The 19,539-nt window shown below is 36.1% G+C and overlaps 1 protein-coding gene across 4 annotated transcripts in view; it reads left to right on the top strand.

Annotated features, from left to right (window-relative positions):
* Positions 1 to 19,539, top strand: part of NME7 (NME/NM23 family member 7) — a 243,502-nt gene that overhangs the window by 30,012 nt on the left and 193,951 nt on the right. For 2 of the 4 annotated variants that reach the window (XM_036847866.1, XM_036847894.1), the window contains exons 2-4: positions 8,675 to 8,721; positions 10,904 to 11,011; positions 11,754 to 11,920. In XM_036847866.1, the coding sequence (XP_036703761.1) occupies positions 8,698 to 8,721; positions 10,904 to 11,011; positions 11,754 to 11,920 (299 nt within the window). In that variant the 5' untranslated portion in view covers positions 8,675 to 8,697. Of the gene's footprint in view, positions 1 to 4,320; positions 4,357 to 8,674; positions 8,722 to 10,903; positions 11,012 to 11,753; positions 11,921 to 19,539 lie in introns of all 4 variants that reach the window. The other 2 variants (XM_036847876.1, XM_036847885.1) reach the window with 2 other exon arrangements.

The following is a 19,539-nucleotide window of genomic DNA, read 5'->3' as shown; positions in this document are numbered from 1 at the left end:
AATCAAAAGAGGCCCTTCTTGTATATCAGAAAAAGGCCAGTAAGGGAGATGAATGTGTGCAGTGCAGCTCGAAAGTCACATGTGGCCCTACAAGCCACCGTCACTGCTATAAGACTTAGGCAACAGAAATCCTACTGCTTTATATACACTAAGTCATCTAATCCCCACAACTACCCTAGGAGGAAAGTACTATTACTATTCCCATTTTATAGGTGGGGAAACTGAGGCTCAGAGAGGTTAAGTATCTTGTCCATGTCACCCACCCCAGGTCTGTCTGACTCTACAGCCCGTGTTCTTAACTATCCTGAAGTATTCCCCATCTGACCCCAAAAGAAAATTCTTTATAGTTTCCTGGATTTTCTTTTCAAGCAGCACAGCTCAGAGCCATGTCACTTGCTATAGGCTACCAGCAAATGAGAGCAGCAATAGTAGCAGCAGCAGGCTCGATTTGGCATATGCATTGCCAAATACTGGTAATGCCAGGTCCAATCAGTATTTGTTGATTGATCATCAGAAATGGAATGGTTCTTTTTTTTTTAATTGAAGCATAGTTAATTCACAGTAACAATACTGTGTTAGGTTCAGGTGTACAGCAAAGAATATATACATATATATTTTTCAAATTATTTTCCATTATAGGTTATTACAAGATATTGAGTATTGTTCCCTGTGTTACACAGTAAATCCTTGTTGCTTATCTATTTTACATATAGTAGTATCTGTTAATCTACTACTACTAATTTATCCCTCCCCCAACCCTTTCTCGTTTGGTAACCATAAGTTTGTTTTCTTTGTCTGTGAGTCTATTTTGCAAATAGGTTCATTTTCATTATTTTTTAGATTCCACAGATAAGTGATATCATATAATATTTGTCTTTGTGTGACTTCACTTAGTATGATAATCTCTAGGTCCATCCATGTTGGCGAAATTTCTGGAATGGCTCTTTCTGACCAGTAATATGGAAGTGTATGAGGCCAAGGTACAATTATACTTGGTGGCACAAGCTTAATAAACTTACTCTTGAACTAAGGGATTTTTTTTTAAAAGCATACGTGCATGGGAAAGATTGTTAGTTTCACATGATCCATGTAGGGCTGGGCTTTCCTTTTTACATATATATCACCCAAAATGAATGACTAGACAAAGAACTTATACTCTTCACAAAAGTTAACTCAAAATGGATTACAGACCTAAATGTAAAATGCAAAGCTATAAACTCCACTGCAAGCACAGAGAAAGCACAGTGGTTAACTTCATCTAGTGTTGGGTCCTGGCCAAATGGTGCAATGAAAAGAATTGTTAAGAGCATGATTGACAAGTCAAGGAATCTGCGATGGATAGGGAAGGAAGTGAAGGAAAGAGGCTGGTGGGTTGGGAATGTGCGAAAAGGCTGCTGCACTGGAAAACCTGATGATGTAAAAGAGGGAGAAGTTGAACAAACTAACTGTAAGGACAGGAGGATATGGGCAGTGAAGAGAATGCTTGAATCCCTGAATTTGGTGGTGGAACACCTTCAGGTAATAGCAAGGGCCGGGGTGTGGCTAACTCATCTGTATTAATCCTATCCTTTCTTCCAGCATTATCTGCAAGTTCATTCATTATCATGCTTTAATCAACGTACATATGGTTTTAAATTTACCTGTTTTACTAACGAACATTATTATTTCTATCGGTTATCACCTATTTTTCAAAAAGGAATTGAAAGAAGGAAAAATGTTTTCAAAATGAATGGAAGAAACTTCCCTAAGTAATCAGCCTGTACACGGTATAAGCCTACTATTTAAAAAAAAAAATGACTGAACTGGGAGATGATTCATACCAGAATGTCATTTGAATGGACAGCAATTTTCATATGCTACATTTTAAAATGACATTTTCCTTTTTTAGAAGGCATTACAAAATAAATTTGGAAAAACAATCTAAGGTTTTTCGACATTTAAAAATGCATACCATCGGGCTTCCCTGGTGGCGCAGTGGTTGAGAATCTGCCTGCCAATGCAGGGGACACGGGTTCGAGCCCTGGCCTGGGAGGATCCCACATGCCGTGGAGCGACTGGGCCCGTGAGCCACAACTACTGAGCCTGCACGTCTGGAGCCTGTGCTCCGCAGCAAGAGAGGCCGCGATGGTGAGAGGCCCGCGCACCGCGGTGAGGAGTGGCCCCCGCTTGCCGCAACTGGAGAGGGCCCTCGCACAGAAACGAAGACCCAACACAGCCATAAATAAATAAATAAATAAATAAAAATAAAAATTAAAAAAAAATGCATACCATCAAAGGGAAATTAAAAATAAAGGTTGTAAAGTGATTTACAGCACATTCTGATGACTAGTTATATAACCAGTGTAAAATGGGTTTTGAGTAAGATGAGAGAAAAATTAAATGACCTACTTAACTGAGTCAATTGTGATATAGTAGAACAGTGAATTCAGAGCCAGGAGTTCTAAGTTTTCAGAAATAAATAAGAGTAACGCAACACAATAGTTTTTTCTTTTTCTATTTTTTTGTTTTTTTTTTGGTCAAGAAAAAGAATTTGTGTGATTGTTTGATTGGCTATTCTCCGTGCTAGATTATAAGGTCTATGAAAGCAAGGGCGATATTTGTTTCTAATCATCATTGTCATGTCTTGATGTATCCTAGTACCTAGCATAGTACCTAGAACATGGTAAGTGGTCAATCTGTTGAATACATGAATTGGTGGATGGAAATCAGATGATGTATAAAGGTGTGATAGCTTTGCCTTATCCTTTTCATCATGTAAGTAGTGAGGCCTATACTTAAATAATGGTAAGATTGTATATAGAGATATAAATAGGTTGAAGCAAGTCACTTTGACAGTTGTAAGCATTTTATTAATTCAGAGAATACTGAAATACATGGTTTGAACTGTAGACATGAGATTGAACACACTATCATACAGCCCTTCAAGTGAATGCTCACTTGCAGAACCCTGTGTCAATTTCTCCTAAAATCTTAGCTCTAATTTTAAATCTTATAAGAACTGGAGATGTTGGAGATGCTCTGAGATTAGAAAGTCATCATTTCACCCTGAAATTCTGATCTTTAATTTTGGGCTGTTTGTTGGGATTTTCCTCGGTGTCCCTTTGTCTTCAAAGACAAAGGGTATAGGCAGGGCAGCCCTCACATGAGGGTTTTATGACCTATTTCAGGGAAGAAGGGTTGGGTAAAGGTCAAAGTGACCTTCTTGCTTCTGTTGTTCTCTCAAACTCCTTTGGCTTAAAATATTCAATATGCCAAGGTTTCATATGTTGGGAGTAGTGTGTTTTGAACCTTATAATGTGGCTATCTGCTTATAATATTAAAAAAAAATGAGATGGCACATTGGTGATTATTTACAAAATTGGAACAAAGTGTGCTTGAATATTTTATTATGTATAAATTATATTTGAAATGTTCAGAAGAAGGAAAAGATTTAGCTTCTTCAAGAAAAAGTCTCTTTTTGCTAGAGCATAATCTTTAAATGTTCTGCATAATGGTATTTCTGACAGAAATGGAAATCTCTATTGTCCCTGTGATCATCCAGGCAGTGACATTCTCGTCCGAAGATCTGGCAGAAAACTGGAAGTGTCCCTATGTGTGACTAAGGTGTTAGTTTCTCCCTCTTGAGTTGGCCCTGGAAGCCCAGTATTATGGAAAGATCTGAGTCATAGCAAGTGGAGTTTCAAGTTTTAGCTCAGTCATTAACTAGCTCTGTGACTTTATGCGAGTCATTTATATTTGATTGCCTCAGTTTCTTTATCCATAAAATGAAGGGTTTGAACACAATGATATTCAGCTTTGACATCACTGAAAAAAAAAAAGGAATGGAGTTCTTTGCTAGATTTGCCTCAACTTAGCTGAAACTAAAATTCTTAAAATTTCAAAGGTAACTTTGGGTTAGGTGTGTGGATGTGGATATGTGCTCGTGTGTGTGTGTGTGTGTGTGTGTGTGTGTGTGTAGTGAGGCAACTAGTTGAAAGACCAGCCTGAATGAGATGTTCAGATGTACCATTGTTCTCTGCCAAGTCCAGATGTACCACTGTTATATCTCTAGACATCTTTTGACTTTAGGAAATAACTAAAGTTTCTACTGCAAAGGTTAAGGTTAAATCAAGTTTGAATACAATTTTTACTTGGCATGGTAAACCTTTTTTCATAGAGGAAACAATACTTGCTTGAGAGTTACTTTCTTCTATTAAGTAGATATTCTGTTATTATTCATATATAGTTTTTTAACAATCTCACTGAGGTAAATCACAGTTATAGATGAAGGAATGGGCTAATTGTTTGAGAGATTATGAAATATTTTTTCTTTGTGTGTAGGTGCTGTTGTGAAACGCGATGCCAAAATTTCAAGAGGTCAGACCCAAGAGCTTAAGCATTTTTGAAATCTTGTGGACATAGTTATTGTATCTTTTTCTGTGTGATAGTTATTTATCAGAGATTTATTGAACTGATCTGTAGTGTTGCAAACTCTCCTTTCGACATCGCATTAGGTTGTTTGGTTTCTGATGGAATTTTAAAAGTTAACACAACTCTATCCTTTCCCCTCAAAAGTGTGACCTCTGGTATCTATTTACTTTTTTTCTTCTTTTACAATAAAAAAGTAATTGTTTTTATTGTTTTTTCTTAGAGGTCATGACTACATTAGAATATAGTACTCACAGTGAAAATGGTTTCAAAGCAGCAACTTATTGGCAACACAATATATATATGTGTGTGTGTGTATATATATACTTTCTGTAATTTCCTAAATAACATCTGCTTTGTAAAATTCTGTTTGGTATCTTAAACTGATGGTATTTTATTTTACTTTATTTTAAAACAGCTTTATTGAATATAACTCATGTGCCATAATATTCACCAATTAAAGTGTACAATTCAGTGGTTTTTAGCATATTCATCATTACAGTCAATTTTAGAACATTTTCATTACCCCAGAAGAGTAATACCATACTCATTAGTAGTCATTCTCATCCCTCCCTCCCTGAAAACCCTGGCAACCACTAACCTACTTTTTGTCTCTAGATTTGTCTGTTCTGAACATTTCATATAAGTGAAATCATATAAATGGAATATGTGATCTTTTGTAACTGGTTTCTTTTATTTAGCATAATGTTTTCAAGATTCATCCATATTGTAGCATGAGTCAGTACTCCATTCCTTTTTATTGCCAAATAATATTCCATTTTATGGACATACCACAATTTATCCATTCATCAATTGATGGACATTTGGGTCACTTCCACTTTTTTGACTATAATAAATAATGCTACTATGAACATTCATGTACAAGTTTTTGTATGGGTGTATAGTATATTTTCAATGAATAATGCTGTTATGAACATTCATGTACAAGTTTTTATATGGGTATATACTATATTTTCACTTCTCTTGGGTGTATATCTAGGAGTGGAATTGCTGGGTCCTATGTACTCTATGTTTAACATTTTGAGGAACTGCCAAACTGTTTTCCAAAGTAGCTGCATCATTTTACATTTCTACCAGCAACATATGAGAGTTCCATTTTCTCTGCATCCTCACCAACATTTATTATTGCCTGTCTTTTTTATTATAGCCATTCTAGTGTGTGTGAAGTACTATCTCATTGTGGTTTTAATTTCCATTTACCTAATAGCTAGTGGTATTGAGCATCTTTTCATAGGTTTAATGGCTATTTGTATATCTTCTTATACCTTCTTTGGAAAAATGTCTACTCAGATCCTTTGCCCATTTTGTAACTGGGTTGTCTTTTATTATTGAGTTGTTAGAGTTCTTAATACATTCTGGAAACTAGATCCTCCCTTATCAGATATATGATTTGTAAATATTTTCTCCAGTTCTGTGGGTTGTCATTTTGCTCCCTTGATGGTATCATTTGGAGTCCAAATTATCTATGTTTTTGCTGTTGTTGTTTTGTTTCGTTTTTTGGTCACTTGTGCTTTTGGTGTCTTGTCTAAGAAACCATTTCCTAACCCAAAGTCACAGATGTTTTCTTCTAGCAGTTTTTCTAGCTTAGCTCTTGGTGTTTAGGTCTATGATCCATTTGAGTTAATTTTTGTATATAGTGTGAGGTAGGGATACAATTTCATTTTTTTTTTTTTGCCTATGGATATCCAATGGTCCCAGCACTGTTTATGGAAAGACTGTTCTTTCCCCATTGAATGGTCTTGCTGCCCTTGAAGAAAATCAGTTGATCATATATGTTTGAGCTCATTTCTGGACTCCCTTCTTTTTTTTTTTTTTTTTTTTTTTTTAAAGTATATTACAATTTATTTATATAGAAGATTTGGTCTCCACTTTTTTTTTTTTTTTTTTTTTTTAAATTTTATTTTTATTTTGGCTGTGTTGGGTCTTCGGTTCATGCGAGGGCTTTCTCTAGTTGAGGCAAGTGGGGGCCACTCTTCATCGCTGTGCGGGGACCGCTCTTCATCGCGGTGCGCGGGCCTTTCACTATCGCGGCCCCTCCTGTTGCGGGGCACAGGCTCCAGACGCGCAGGCTCAGTAGTTGTGGCTCACGGGCCCAGCTGCTCCGTGGCATGTGGGATCTTCCCAGACCAGGGCTCGAACCCGTGTCCCCTGCATTAGCAGGCAGATTCTCAACCACTGCGCCACCAGGGAAGCCCCTGGACTCCCTTCTATTAGATTAATCTATATCTATTCTATGCCAGTATTACACTGTCTTGATTACTGTAGCTTTGCAGTGTTTTGAAGATAGAAAATGTGAGGTCTCCAACTTTGTTCTTCTTTTTCAAGACTGCTTTAGCTATTCTGGGTCTCTTGGGTTTCCATATGAATGTTATATAGGTTTTAAAATATAGTTTTATATTTAAGTTTTTTTTGGTATTTTATAAGGACAGACCTCACTGACTCTTGATTTCTTAAGATTCTGAAATTGGGATATAATTGAAAAGAGATATTTTGTTAAGTATGTTTGATGTCACAGGGAGTAACCTGATTTCCTTATCCTATTTTGTAATAATCCATACCCTTTCTCCTACATGTTTGTTAAGGGTTACAAAATTGACCCTGTCTAGAATTATTTAACTTTACATAGAGGAGTAGTTAAATAACTCAGTTCATCATTAGTTTAGGCCCACTGAATGCTTTCTTTAACACTGACTTTTGCATCATTTTATGTAGGTAGTGCTGTTTAATGGGACAAAACATGGGCTTTGCAAAGTCTGAAGAACCAAAGTTTGAGGGCTGACTTACTCATTTCTTTGCTTTGTAACCTTGGACCAGTGTTCAAGTTTTCTGAGCTTTACTATCCTTGTCCATGAAATAGTATCCCTATTTCTGTCAACCTACATTGTCTGTTGTGAGAATGAAATGAGATAATGTATGTAAAGAACCTGCTACTTAATAGCTACTCTAAAAATTATTATTATTGTCATGTTTAATGGTTATCATTAATTTCTTAAAGTTTGAATGGCACTGATTTATTAAACATTTTGAGAATTGTTTTCCTGTTGTCTGAGCACTAGGAGATGAAGAAAAGTCATTCTAACAGAACGGAGGGTGAAAAATTGAACAGAATGTCTCCAGTTTGTGTGCCTATTAGCTTAAGAGACATTCTCTTCACTGATGTTCATTGGAATTTGAGAAAAGGTCGAGCAACTGATGTAGGAGATTTTTTTTTTTGCTTCACAAAATTTGAAGAATATTGTCTTCCCCTCACACCCTTTATATTCTTATTAATCTGAATTCAAATTCTACTTATTTTATATCCCACAAGACATTATTGTTATTTTGTATATGCATTATTTATTTAGATTTACCCACATATTTACATTTCCATTGTTTTTCAGTCCTTCTGTTCCTTGAATCATCTTGAATCATTTTCTTTTTTCCTTCAGAACTTCCTTTAGAATTTCTTTTAATGCAGGTGCATTGGCAATAAATTTTCTGGTTTTGCTTGTCTAAAAATATCTTTATTTCACCTTCACCTCTTGAAGGGTAATTCTGCTAGTTATAGAATGCTGTGTTGGCAATTACTTTTCATTCTTGAATTTCTGATTGATTAAAAAGTAGATTCTGGCTCTCTGGTGAAATTATTAATCTTGACGTATATTTTTCCTACCTATCATTGTTATTTTGAAGCCTTTTCATATAATAACTAGGGTGTTCATGGATTTCTTTCTATTGTCTTTTTTTTTTCTCTTGGTCTTCTTTTTTTGGTATATCTGGTAGTTTGTCTTTGAAAGCTTGACATTGTGTATGAAAAGCCATATTTCCATTTCTGGAGTTGCAGGGGGGTGGAATGGAGGAAACATCACTTATCATAATTGAGCATTGAGTGAACACAAAACTTGTTTCAAATTTTGTAAGGATCAGTTTACCTTTAATTTGCCTATGCCCCTGGAGTGTAAAGCTCCATTGAACAAACACAGGTTTGAACTCACTTCTCTATGGTTTCCTTTTCTTCCGGGTCTTTGCCCCTCAAGTCTTGGCTGCATTGATAGGCCCAAATTCCAGTGTTTGTCTACTTATCCCCATGACACTGTCAAAAGCTCTGCTAGCTTCACTGCCTCTTAGCAGCCTTCCCCTACCAGCTTCTTGGGCTTCTCAGTCTCTTGTCCAGCTTGACTTAAGTCTCAGCACATGTCCTCAGGTAAAAGCAGTATAAAGAATGCTGTGCTCACCTCAGTGAACTTCCTATCTTTCTGAATCTTAGATCATCAAATCTGGCTGCCTTAGATGCTCTCCAACATCATCAAACAGGTACATTTTTTTAACATCCCACTTTTCTAGTTCTTGGAAAGTAGCATTGATTTGCTCTAAGCTACGTTGTCAGCCAGAAACAGTACTTCCTCAGTTTGTTTTCTTTGTATTAAAACTGTTTTCTGGATGATGAATCATGAAAAATTCTACTACCTGCCTCAGAGTTAAAGAGCATGATTGGCAGGTTTTGTGGTTAAGGCTGCCTGGATAAATGGAAGTGCCAAGTTTCATTGGTTTTTCATTTGCATCATTTTCTTTGCCCTTTTACCTTCAGTTAGATGTCTCATCATTTCTTCCATTTCATAATTTTATTTTAGTGAAGGCAGTATTTCAATGATGTTTTTGAGTGAATGAATATTTTAATATAGATAGTAAAAATTTTAATAAACTAATAATATTTAAATTTTATATTAAAAGGAGAGTATAATACTAGAATGCACAGTGAAACCTAAATTTTAAAAAGCTGTATTAAAAAATAAAAATAAAAAAGCTGTATTTATAAGGATCAATATGAAAAATAATGAATGAAGAAAGGCTTGTTATAGTATATCTCTTACCTTTGTTTTCTCTTGACTAATAAACATTATTTAAATGTGTCTTTTGGATGATTGTGGGAAAAATAAAATAGTGTCTTTAAAATTATCTCCATTATAGCTTATGAGTACAATCATAAATATAACTAGACATAGTACTATTAGAATTTATAAGTGAATTATTAACATAAAAGGAACCCATCTATATACCATAACCAGAGAATCAGATGCTAAATCCAGAATTAGCAACGAAACCCTTAGATTCCTTTCTTCTTTATGTCCTCATTTGCTTATTGTGATGAAGGACCTTTAGGGGCCTAGGAAATCCTGCCTAACAGTCAAGGAAAGAGGGCCATTCTTTGACTTACGTTTTCATTGTATGCACCTCACAGATCTTCAACTAGAGGGAGCTGAAATGATCAAAGGGCCTCAGCTCCTGTGCTCTGGAATCTACTGCTGCTTTTGTGCTTAGGACATGCTTCCCAAGGGCTGCTCCCAGCCCGTGACTGAGAGAGCAGGGATACTAAAGCAGGCCTGTCCCTGGAAGTCAGAGAACTCTCTGAGGGCTAACTGGCTTGAGCACTGCCCAGTGGTCTTTTTTTTTAACATCTTTACTGGAGTATAATTGCTTTACAATTGTGTGTTAGTTTCTGCTTTATAACAAAGTGAATCAGCTATACCTATACATACATCCCCATATCTCCTCCCTCTTGCGTCTCCCTCCCACCCTCCCTATCCCACACCTCTAGGTAGTCACAAAGCACCGAGCTGATCTCCCTGTGCCTTGCAGCTGCTTCCTACTAGCTATCTATTTTACATTTGGTAGTAGTGGTCTTGCTGAACCTTCCTTAGTCTGTAGAGCAGTCCAGAAGGATATTATCCAGTCTTCCTTCACTCTCTCCTTCACTTAGGGTCAGATTTGTATTGTGGTCTGTCAGCCTTCCCTGGATCCCTCCCTATTTTCTCTTGTAGGAATTTCCTGTACAGAATTTCTCTTACAGAATAGAATTTTTGCATGTTTAATCCTATCTTGGCATCGTGTCTGCTTCTCCGGGGACCTAGACTAACACATTCTCCCACTCTTTCTATAAAAAGATACTATCATGTGAAATTACTAAGGAGAGTAAAGATGCTTACTATAATTTGAATGACAACAATACTCTAATACTGCTGGAGTCTTAAATTTAGAACAGTTATGTTCTAAATGTAATTGAGAGCTAGCCACTCAGAAATTTTTTCTCATACTAATTTTTTCTTCTTTTTTTTTTTCTCATACTAGTTTATTGATTATCTGCTTATATGTAAACTTGCTTTCAGAAGGACTGAATTATCACAGTAGTCAGATCTGGAGCTCATGTTCTAAAAAAAGTATCAATTTACCCAGGATGTTTGGATGGCTGTGAAGTATTAAGCAGTTCATAAGTCATCTTTGAGATATCTAAGGATGTTTAATAAGAAATTAGAAGGAAATATTTATGAGGGTATGTTGATAACTGGCATACTGTTGAAAAGCAGAATTATTCAATACAATAAGTAATAACAAATTTCTTCATCACAAATATTTGATAATTCTTTCAATTTGTATGATTTTTACAAGAGTGCTTATATTTTATATGTTAGTGTTAAAGTTCTTCTATCCTTCTTTACAGAATCATGGTGAAAGATTCGTTTTCATTGCAGAGTGGTATGATCCAAATGCTTCACTATTTCGACGTTATGAGCTTCTATTTTACCCAGGGGATGGATCTGTTGAAATGGTAAATGAGCCTTTTTTTGCTTAAAAGTTGGCAAACGGAGTGAAGGTGGGATCCAGAGAGGAATAGAATTGCCTTTTTTTATAGTTGCTTTTAAAAATACATTCTTTTTATTTTGGGAATTTTTAAAATTTTGGTATTATAATTCCAATACAAGAAGATACCTTGTGTCTTTATTTTTAATAGAAATTATTTTTTTGGTTAGAAAACTGAAGTGGGATTACTTATGCTTTGGATTAAGTGATAGTCAATAAGTGGCTATAGATAAAGATTATCATGCTCATAAATATGTCACCATTGTTGAATGCTGTTATCGCTACAAAAAGTCAAATTGAAGAAGGCTGAGCTAAAAGAGTCCTGCTTGTTTCTTTGTGTCCCTTTGTTGACGACTCCTTTTGCACGTGGACCTATTTGGTACTGGGATTTTGTGTCGGCAAGAAAGCAGAAATTTGGAATGTCTCTGGGATTTCATAGGCACTAATTTGCTGCAGTGATTTGGAAATAAACAAATCTTTCTATCCAGGGTTTTTTAAAGTATTAAATTTGTAATTTTTATGTTATTACTAGAGTAGACTAGGAACTACATAAGTTATGAAAGAAATTATGATTTGTACTTATAGCAAAAATGAAACAGAATGTAACTTATGTTTAATAGAGCAAAATTAATAACTATTTCTAGTTTTATAATAAGGTTAACATTACCTACTGATAATTATTTGTTTTATTGTATTGTTTTTGGTTCTAGCATGATGTAAAGAATCATCGCACCTTTTTAAAGCGGACCAAATATGAAGACCTTCACTTGGAAGATTTATTTATAGGCAACAAAGTGAATGTCTTTTCTCGACAACTGGTGCTACTTGACTATGGGGATCAATATACAGCTCGGCAACTGGGCAGTAGGAAAGAAAAGTAAGAAAACAAGTATATAATCTTTTTAAAATTCTTAGAACATTATGTATGTCTTGATACCAAATTCTAACTTCTTGTTTCTATCTTTTGTTTTTACGGTGTAGATATTTTTCAGTGATCCAATTCAGTATTATGACAATTTTAGAATTTTGTGGAGGTAACAAAGTGATGCCCATAGTCTTAGGCAATGATTATTTTCCAGAGGAAAAAGTGCAAACCTTTTATACACCCTCGTCATTCTTCTAATTGGGAACTGAAAATATAAGTCTTAGTGTACAGCATAAAGATGGTTTATGGGGGGGAAGTAGTGATTGCCAGAAGCTCAAAGGAAACTCAGAGGAAAGTAAAGCTATTTCTTGTAGAAGAGTAGGGAAGGCTTTGTGAAGGTATTTGACAGGATCATGAGAGGTGGATTGAATTTTTACCCAGTTGGATCAAGTCGGAGGAATGCTGGTCAGAGGAATGAGTATGAGCAAAAATACAACAGAATGTTATGCACTAGGCAGAGCTCATTGTTCTTCATGACTGGCTTGGTGGTTAAAAATTTTTTTAAATTTAAATAGTAAAATAGACTAATTAGGATGGTAGCAATAGGTATGAAGAGGAAGGAAGGAAAGTGATTAACCGAAGTGCAGTAATAGTAGTAATGATAAGCATTAATATCTGTTAGCTATTTTTATAAAAGGTATTGTGTTAAAATGATTTGTATGCATCATTTATTTAAGTCCCACAACAACCTAATACACAAGCTCATAATATTATTATTAGCTCCACTCTGCAGATGGAGAAGTTGAGGCTTAGTGATGTTAGGTAACTTGCTGAAGGTCACAGAGTAGAGACAAGATTAAAGCCCAGCGTCTGTCTGAATCAAGAATAGGAGGATTTAATCACAGGAGAATGGATAGGACCTGCAAAATGATTGTCTTCTTTTTGTCTCAATTCATTTTTATGTCTCCTGTGGCACCTAACACGTCTCCTCATACATTACAAGCACCTTGTCTGTGTTAGATGAATGAATCATTGAATAACAATTTAAAATTTATTATCTACTCTTTCCTTTTCTTCATTTCCTCCCTGTTTTCAAATGATGACCTTTGATCTAGTTGACAAAGGTGTTTTTGTCTAGATTGTTTGGAATATATATTGTCTATTTTTGAGTTTTATTTGCAGACGTAATAGATATCTGATAAATATTGACTGATCAATTGAAGACAGGATATGTGAGTATTTTGAAAAGAAAAAAATATACAAAAACATTGTGATACAAAGAAACTTAATCTGTCTTGGGATCACAACTGCATCCCTAAAGGCCGTGGTGGTGATGCCTCAAACAGTGCATTATTCACAGGGGATGCCCCACGTAACTTTGTTGAATGAATGAGCTTATGTTGTTGAAAATAGTCGTTGTGTTTGGAGGCAGAGCTCCCCGCTGGCTGCCTCCCTGCCTTCTTCCCTCCCTCCCATTGCATGTGGCTCTTCCTGTGAAGCGGAGAAACTGCAGCATGGTGCCTTCTGTGTGTCTCTCTGGTCTTCTCTCTTCATTGTTTGTCGTAGCTACGTTTGTCATTCTGACTTTCCCTCAGTTTTGATTTAGAGGAGAGACAGAACAAGTTGCAGTTGTAGCTGAAAATTAGGCTAGCCAGAAAACATAATACTAAAATGACATTGTAATTTTCAACCTCTACATTTATGAGTTTGCAGCTTTCTGAGTCTAGCACGAGCTATATTTGAAATGGAATGTTAATTCTTTGGTCATCTTTCTTGGCTCTGGTTTCTGTGGCTTATATTATATTGTGCTGACTTGGAGGATTCTTTGGATTTGTGGAGTGATTGTTGCAGTAATGAAAAATAGGGATCACTGGTGGAAGTTAAGGCTGTATGTATAAAAAGCTCCCAAAACTATTTAATTCTATAGGAAAAAAAATCTGTCTAACTATATTTTGAGGTTTGCCACCCAAATAATAGCTGGTTATCTACCTAATACCTGAGTCCCCCCCATAGTAATATTCTTTCTGTGACTTCTTTACAAGCCCTTTATAATTCTGGAGGTTCTTTGATGCTCAGTGTGGTATTAGTACACAGGTGGTGATGGATCAGTGAGGTGGTGAATGACTCATAAAAAAGGAAAACCAAAGATTCACAGGACAACTCTGAAATATGAAAAAAAAAATAAAATGTTAGACAAATAGGAATCTCATTGTTATGAGATCTACTGATAAAAGTCTATGGGATTAAGGAAACACCAACCACAGTTCCTTTATTTACAAGTAATAAATATTTATAACTTAGTTTTTGATCACATGCTATATGCCAGCCAATGTGGTAGGCATCTCAGTTCAAGACCACTTCAAGTTTTCATTTAAACTAGCAAAAATAAGTGAATTAGGGAGACAGGGTTAATAGTATGACCCAATCAAAATAAAATAATAATAGCTGTAACAATTATAATTAATATATATATTAATTGATTTGTCTACAGTGAATGTTGTTGATTCCATTTTACAGAACACAGCCATAGTCACACAGCTACAAAGTAAAGGGAAACAAGTATATCTTGTTGTGTTTGACTTTAAAACTCATTCTCTTTTTATTAAAACCTCTAATTAATATATCGGTAAATACTATTGAATGGACTGATTTAAAAATAGGAGTAACAGAAGAATGTGAAGACAGATTTTAAATATTTGGGCTTTATAAATATAATTAATTAAAATATGTGCAATATTCTATTTTTACTGACTTCAATTGTTTCACCATTTTCTCTTCTGATTCTCTCCTAACTGCAAGTGGGTTAAATCCAGCAACCATTTGGGTGATTTAAATAAACTTCAGAATTCAAGAGTTTTAAAAATATATTGTTTCATTTAAATGACCAAAGAAGTAGGCATATGGAGAAATACATGCATGTCTATCATGGTCCCATGGAAATAGCTTCTATGTAATAATTATAACTTAGCCTAGTTCTCAGTTTTATATAGTGTCAAGGATAATTTATGAACTAATTACATCCCTATTATATTTATCATACTCAACTATTTTCTTTTTGGAGTAAAGCCTGTAGTGAGAGGGAGGAGTAAAGCTGATCTTCATGGTGCCTGTCTGCTAATTTTGAGGCACTTATCAAGATAATTCTATGTAATTCAATTTAGCTAACAAACTAGCCTCAGCTTTCTAATTCCTGTTAACTGTAGAAATCTGACATTCGATTTACATTTCTATTCTCTTTTTCAAAAATCTCTGTATTGAAGTATAATAGACAAACAAAAAGCTGTAAATATTTAATACATACAACTTGGTGAGTTTGGAGCTAAGTATATACCCATGAAACCATTACCACAGTCAAGGATATAAATTTATCTATTACCTCCAAAATTTTCCTCCCACCCTTTTATTATTTTTTATATTGATTTTTCTTTTGTGGTAAGGGAACTTAATGAAAGATTTACTCTCTTAGCTAATTTTAATCTATTCTCCTTATAAAGCTCCTCAAATCAAATGGATAAGTGTTATCAGTTGTCAATGAGTCATAGTATTTGATTTAAAAACATTTTTTTCTTTAAAATTTTTGTTTCTTTTTTTTTTAGAGTATTCAACTTTAATTTTAGATGGTAATAAATTGATGCTTTATGGTTTTACTATTCAGATGTAAAGACATCATACAGGCTTTTTGTCATCTCTTGGGTTCAGTTAGTCTCCATTCTCCCTTCCGAATATTAACTGATGGAGCATTAATGTAGGTGCCAAATGCAAATCAAAGTAAAGTGCTGGTTTAGGCTGTCTAGTATAAGCCAGCTCTGAGAACGGTTGTGGTTTATTCCTACTTCTCCACCCCACCCCCTGCCCTCCTTCCCAGTCTGGACCTTGGGGCCTGTCTGAGGGAGAGAGATACCTTTAGAGCAAACCCTGAGAGCACACTTGCCCATCCAGCGTGGGAGACAGAGCACCAGAGAGAGGTAGGTTTCCATGCAGGTGCTGGCCTCTGCCTCCGCTGTGCTAACCAGATGGAAGCAGGAGAAGAACTATAGACTGTGTCCTGCATGAGGGCTTGCAGGCCTGAGAGAGAAGAGGCAGGGCCGCATACAACGAGAAACCCTTAAATGTGACCATATGTGGAGGAGCAAATGAAGGGGGTGGAGAGAGGGAGCGCCCTCCTGGGAATGGAGTAGAAGTCACTTTACCCACGAGGAGCAAAGGTACACATGTTCTCATTGTTCCTGGAGTTTTATTTCTTTAAGCCAGTCGGCCTAACAATTTTAAGTAGACCAAGGCTACTTCTCAGGGGAGGAGACCAGACAATTACTGGTATTAGTTCAGTTCTGTTCTCACCTTTGGGAAACTACTCCCTCAATACCAATTACTGTTACTTTACATATCCTCCTAGGTGGTGGTGAGCAGTTGAGTTTTGGCTGCAAAAAGGCACTGAAACGCATTCAAGTAAGACTTTAGTTCAATTACCAAGGCCTTGCTAAAAATTCACCCCCCTGCAGCCAATCTTTATCTCATCTTTACTTACCTACGGTCTCATCGTCCAAGATGGCTTACTCATGCAGGCAAGAAACTGAACGTCCAAAACAACAATGAAACTATATAAGTTGGAAGAGAGAACATTGGAGCTAAAGTGTTCTAAAGTCTTTCTAAAGGGTCAAGATATTATACAATTTTAAGAATTTTAAGTTAAATAAGTATGAAAAAGTTTCACAGCTAACCACTAGAAAAATAGTGTATAAACTCCACACCAATAGAGAGTACGGTAGGCAGAATCATGACTGCTCAAAGATGTCCGTGTTCAAATCTCTGGAACCTATGAATATGTTACTGTATGGTCAGGCCATTCAAGATGGCTGTTCTCTCGCTCTCTGTAGATCCCCTGATTGACTAGGCCCTGCTTCACTCACATGACTATCCAATTCTCTTAATTGTAAGGGTTGTTAATTAGCCCCTGGTAACTAATGAGCCCACCTGACATCAATTCCCCCCTGTAAATGGTAGCCTCCCTCCATCCTGAGTAGCCAAGACTGCTGCTACAGCCTGCCTACAGTTTGCCGCACACCGTGGGGGTGTTGCTCCAGGACCTTGCTTCAGACATGTAAGCTCCTCCATCAATTAAACCATTGAGGTCTCTTTTGCTGCTCTCTGGGCTCTTTCTTCTCTCTCGAGGCTGGGCATCTGCAAGGCTTGCAAGCCTGCGGGTGCAGCCCAACAGTTACCTTACATGGCAAAGAGACTTTGCAGATTTAAGATTACAGGCCTTGAGATGGGGAAATTATTCTGCATCATTCCTGTGGGTGCGATCTAATCACAGGAATCCATAAAACCAGAGAACCTTTCTGGCTGCAGAGAACCAGAGAGATGCCAGTGTGAGAAGGACCCAGTCTCCATTGCTAGATTTGAAGGTGGAAGGAGACCACAGCCAAGGAATGGGTGGCCTTAGCCATCTTTCTCAAGAATGGATTTGATTGATAATGTATTTTTGGTTGATATCTTTTTGTCATTGCTTTACTTTCAGCCTTGTTAAGTTATATTGTAGATATATCTCTTGTAAACAGCATGCAGCTCTTTAAAAAAAAATCAGTCTGAAAACCTAGATTTTCACTGGTAAGACTAGTACATGTACATTTACATATGCTGTATTAGTATTTTTGTACATATTTCAACTATTTTACTGCTTTCCTGCTTTTCTATTTTTTTCTTCTTGTCATTCTTTTGTTGAGGTGTTTTTCCTCTCCAGTTTTTTTTTCTCTGTAGTCTTTTATTGAAGACATAACAAATTACCACAAAGTCAGCTGCTTAAACAATACAAATTTATTATCTTAGTTTTATATATCAGAAGTCCAACACAGATTTCATCAGGCTAAGATCAAGGTGTTGGTAGGGAAGGCTACATTTCTTTGTGGAGGCTTTAGGGGAGAATCCATCTCCCTGCCTGTTCCAGCTCTTGAGGCCTCAAGGAAAGAGAAGCCTGGCTGTCTGAACCGACCCACTAGCCGAATGCAGCAGTGTGACCCATCCCAGGTGAAACCACTCCCCAGCCAACCTACATGACCTTGAGAAGTTGTTGGTAGTTTTAAGCCACTACATTTTGGGGTGGTTTGTTATGCAGCAACAGATAACAGCGGCACTATTAATATATTTTCGTGGCGCTTTACTTTCTTTGTGTGCTATCTTCACTTTTAAATAATACATATGATTCCTAAAGCCTATCTTATTTTCCCTCCAAAATGCATTTTAACTATTATCTACTGAACAATTAAGCCGTGAAGAGGTGACAGAGGAACTTGCTTGGAGTAATTAATCACAGTAATCAACGCTTTGTCTCCTGTAGGCATTTAAAGAGAAAATGAAACTGCATTTTTTTTTCATATTGCTTGTTGTTCACTGCCGATGTGTTTTATATTTTCTTTAAGAGCTTTGGTTCTTGAAGACGTTTCCAGAGTTTAGCATAAACAATCATGGGTTAGTTTGGCTTTATAATATTTTAAACAATGTGAGCTAAAAAAGTGACAAGTTTTAACTATCTTTGAAGCCATATAAAATGCTAGAAGTTACTCACTTGCTTCAGAATAAAAAGTCCGTTTATCACAAGCCCTATCGGACTAAAATGAACAACTTTTGTTATTTAAAAGTTTTAAAAGCCAGCCATAAGTTATATCCAGTTGTAAGTAAGGATATTTGTATCATTATATCCTTAGCTAAGTTTGTCTCATTGGTGAAAAAAGCCTACTTTGAAAAAGCCTACCAGTCTCCTTTTATGGATTCCTTGAGTTAATGCCAGTGTGTCAGAACAATTGAAAATAAAGGGAAAGTGACAGCAATTTTTTATCTTATTTTGTGTGCCAGATAAACTGAATTACTCCAACTAATCTGATTTTACCTTGCGTTTGCAAATGTTAGTCTTGAGGATTTGTGATTATGCTCCCTTTTGCTAATATTAATAGCAACATTATTTGTGGTGTGGTGTGGAAGGAGCACAGACCCAAGAGTCGAGTGAGCTGGGTGTTCTGTCCTGAGGAGGCCACAGACCAGCTGTGTGATCTTTGGAGCGTTACCTCTCTGGGCCTTGTTTCCTTGTTAGTAAACTGAGGAAATTCAGGTGATCTCCATCTCTAAAAATCCATTAATTCTGTGTCAGAGGGGAGAATGCATAGCTCTGGTGTGTCCTCTAAGAGGAAAGTGTGATTTTAAAAGTTAGCAGGGTGTTTGCTAGCCATATACATCTTCAGGTAAGAAGACATTTAGTTCTTTGTATATCATTCATGCTATGAATAAAGTGTTAATAGAAGAATTTATATTATTTCCAAATCAATGCTGAACTGACTGCGTGGCATACACATGTTAAAGTCTAAGAGACCAAAAATCAAGCTAATATGTTTAATGCAACTCTTTAGAGAATTGTTGTCTTTTATAAAGCGTATGCTAAGAAATAGAAATCTTAAACACCTGTGTTTTATAACGTGGACATATTTAAAATGAGTCTTAACTTTTTTTCCCTCTAAGCTTTTATGATTTTTCTAGATTGGGTACCTAATTTTTATTTCCTTGTGAAAAAATAGTAAACTTCCATTGTGTAAGTTTTTAAGAGACCATTAATACACTTGTGTTTATAATTCACTTTGATGTTT

Source organism: Balaenoptera musculus, chromosome 1 (genome assembly GCF_009873245.2).
Source record: "Balaenoptera musculus isolate JJ_BM4_2016_0621 chromosome 1, mBalMus1.pri.v3, whole genome shotgun sequence".
Taxonomy (NCBI): Eukaryota; Metazoa; Chordata; class Mammalia; order Artiodactyla; family Balaenopteridae; genus Balaenoptera; species Balaenoptera musculus.
This window is presented reverse-complemented; position numbering and strand designations above follow the sequence as displayed.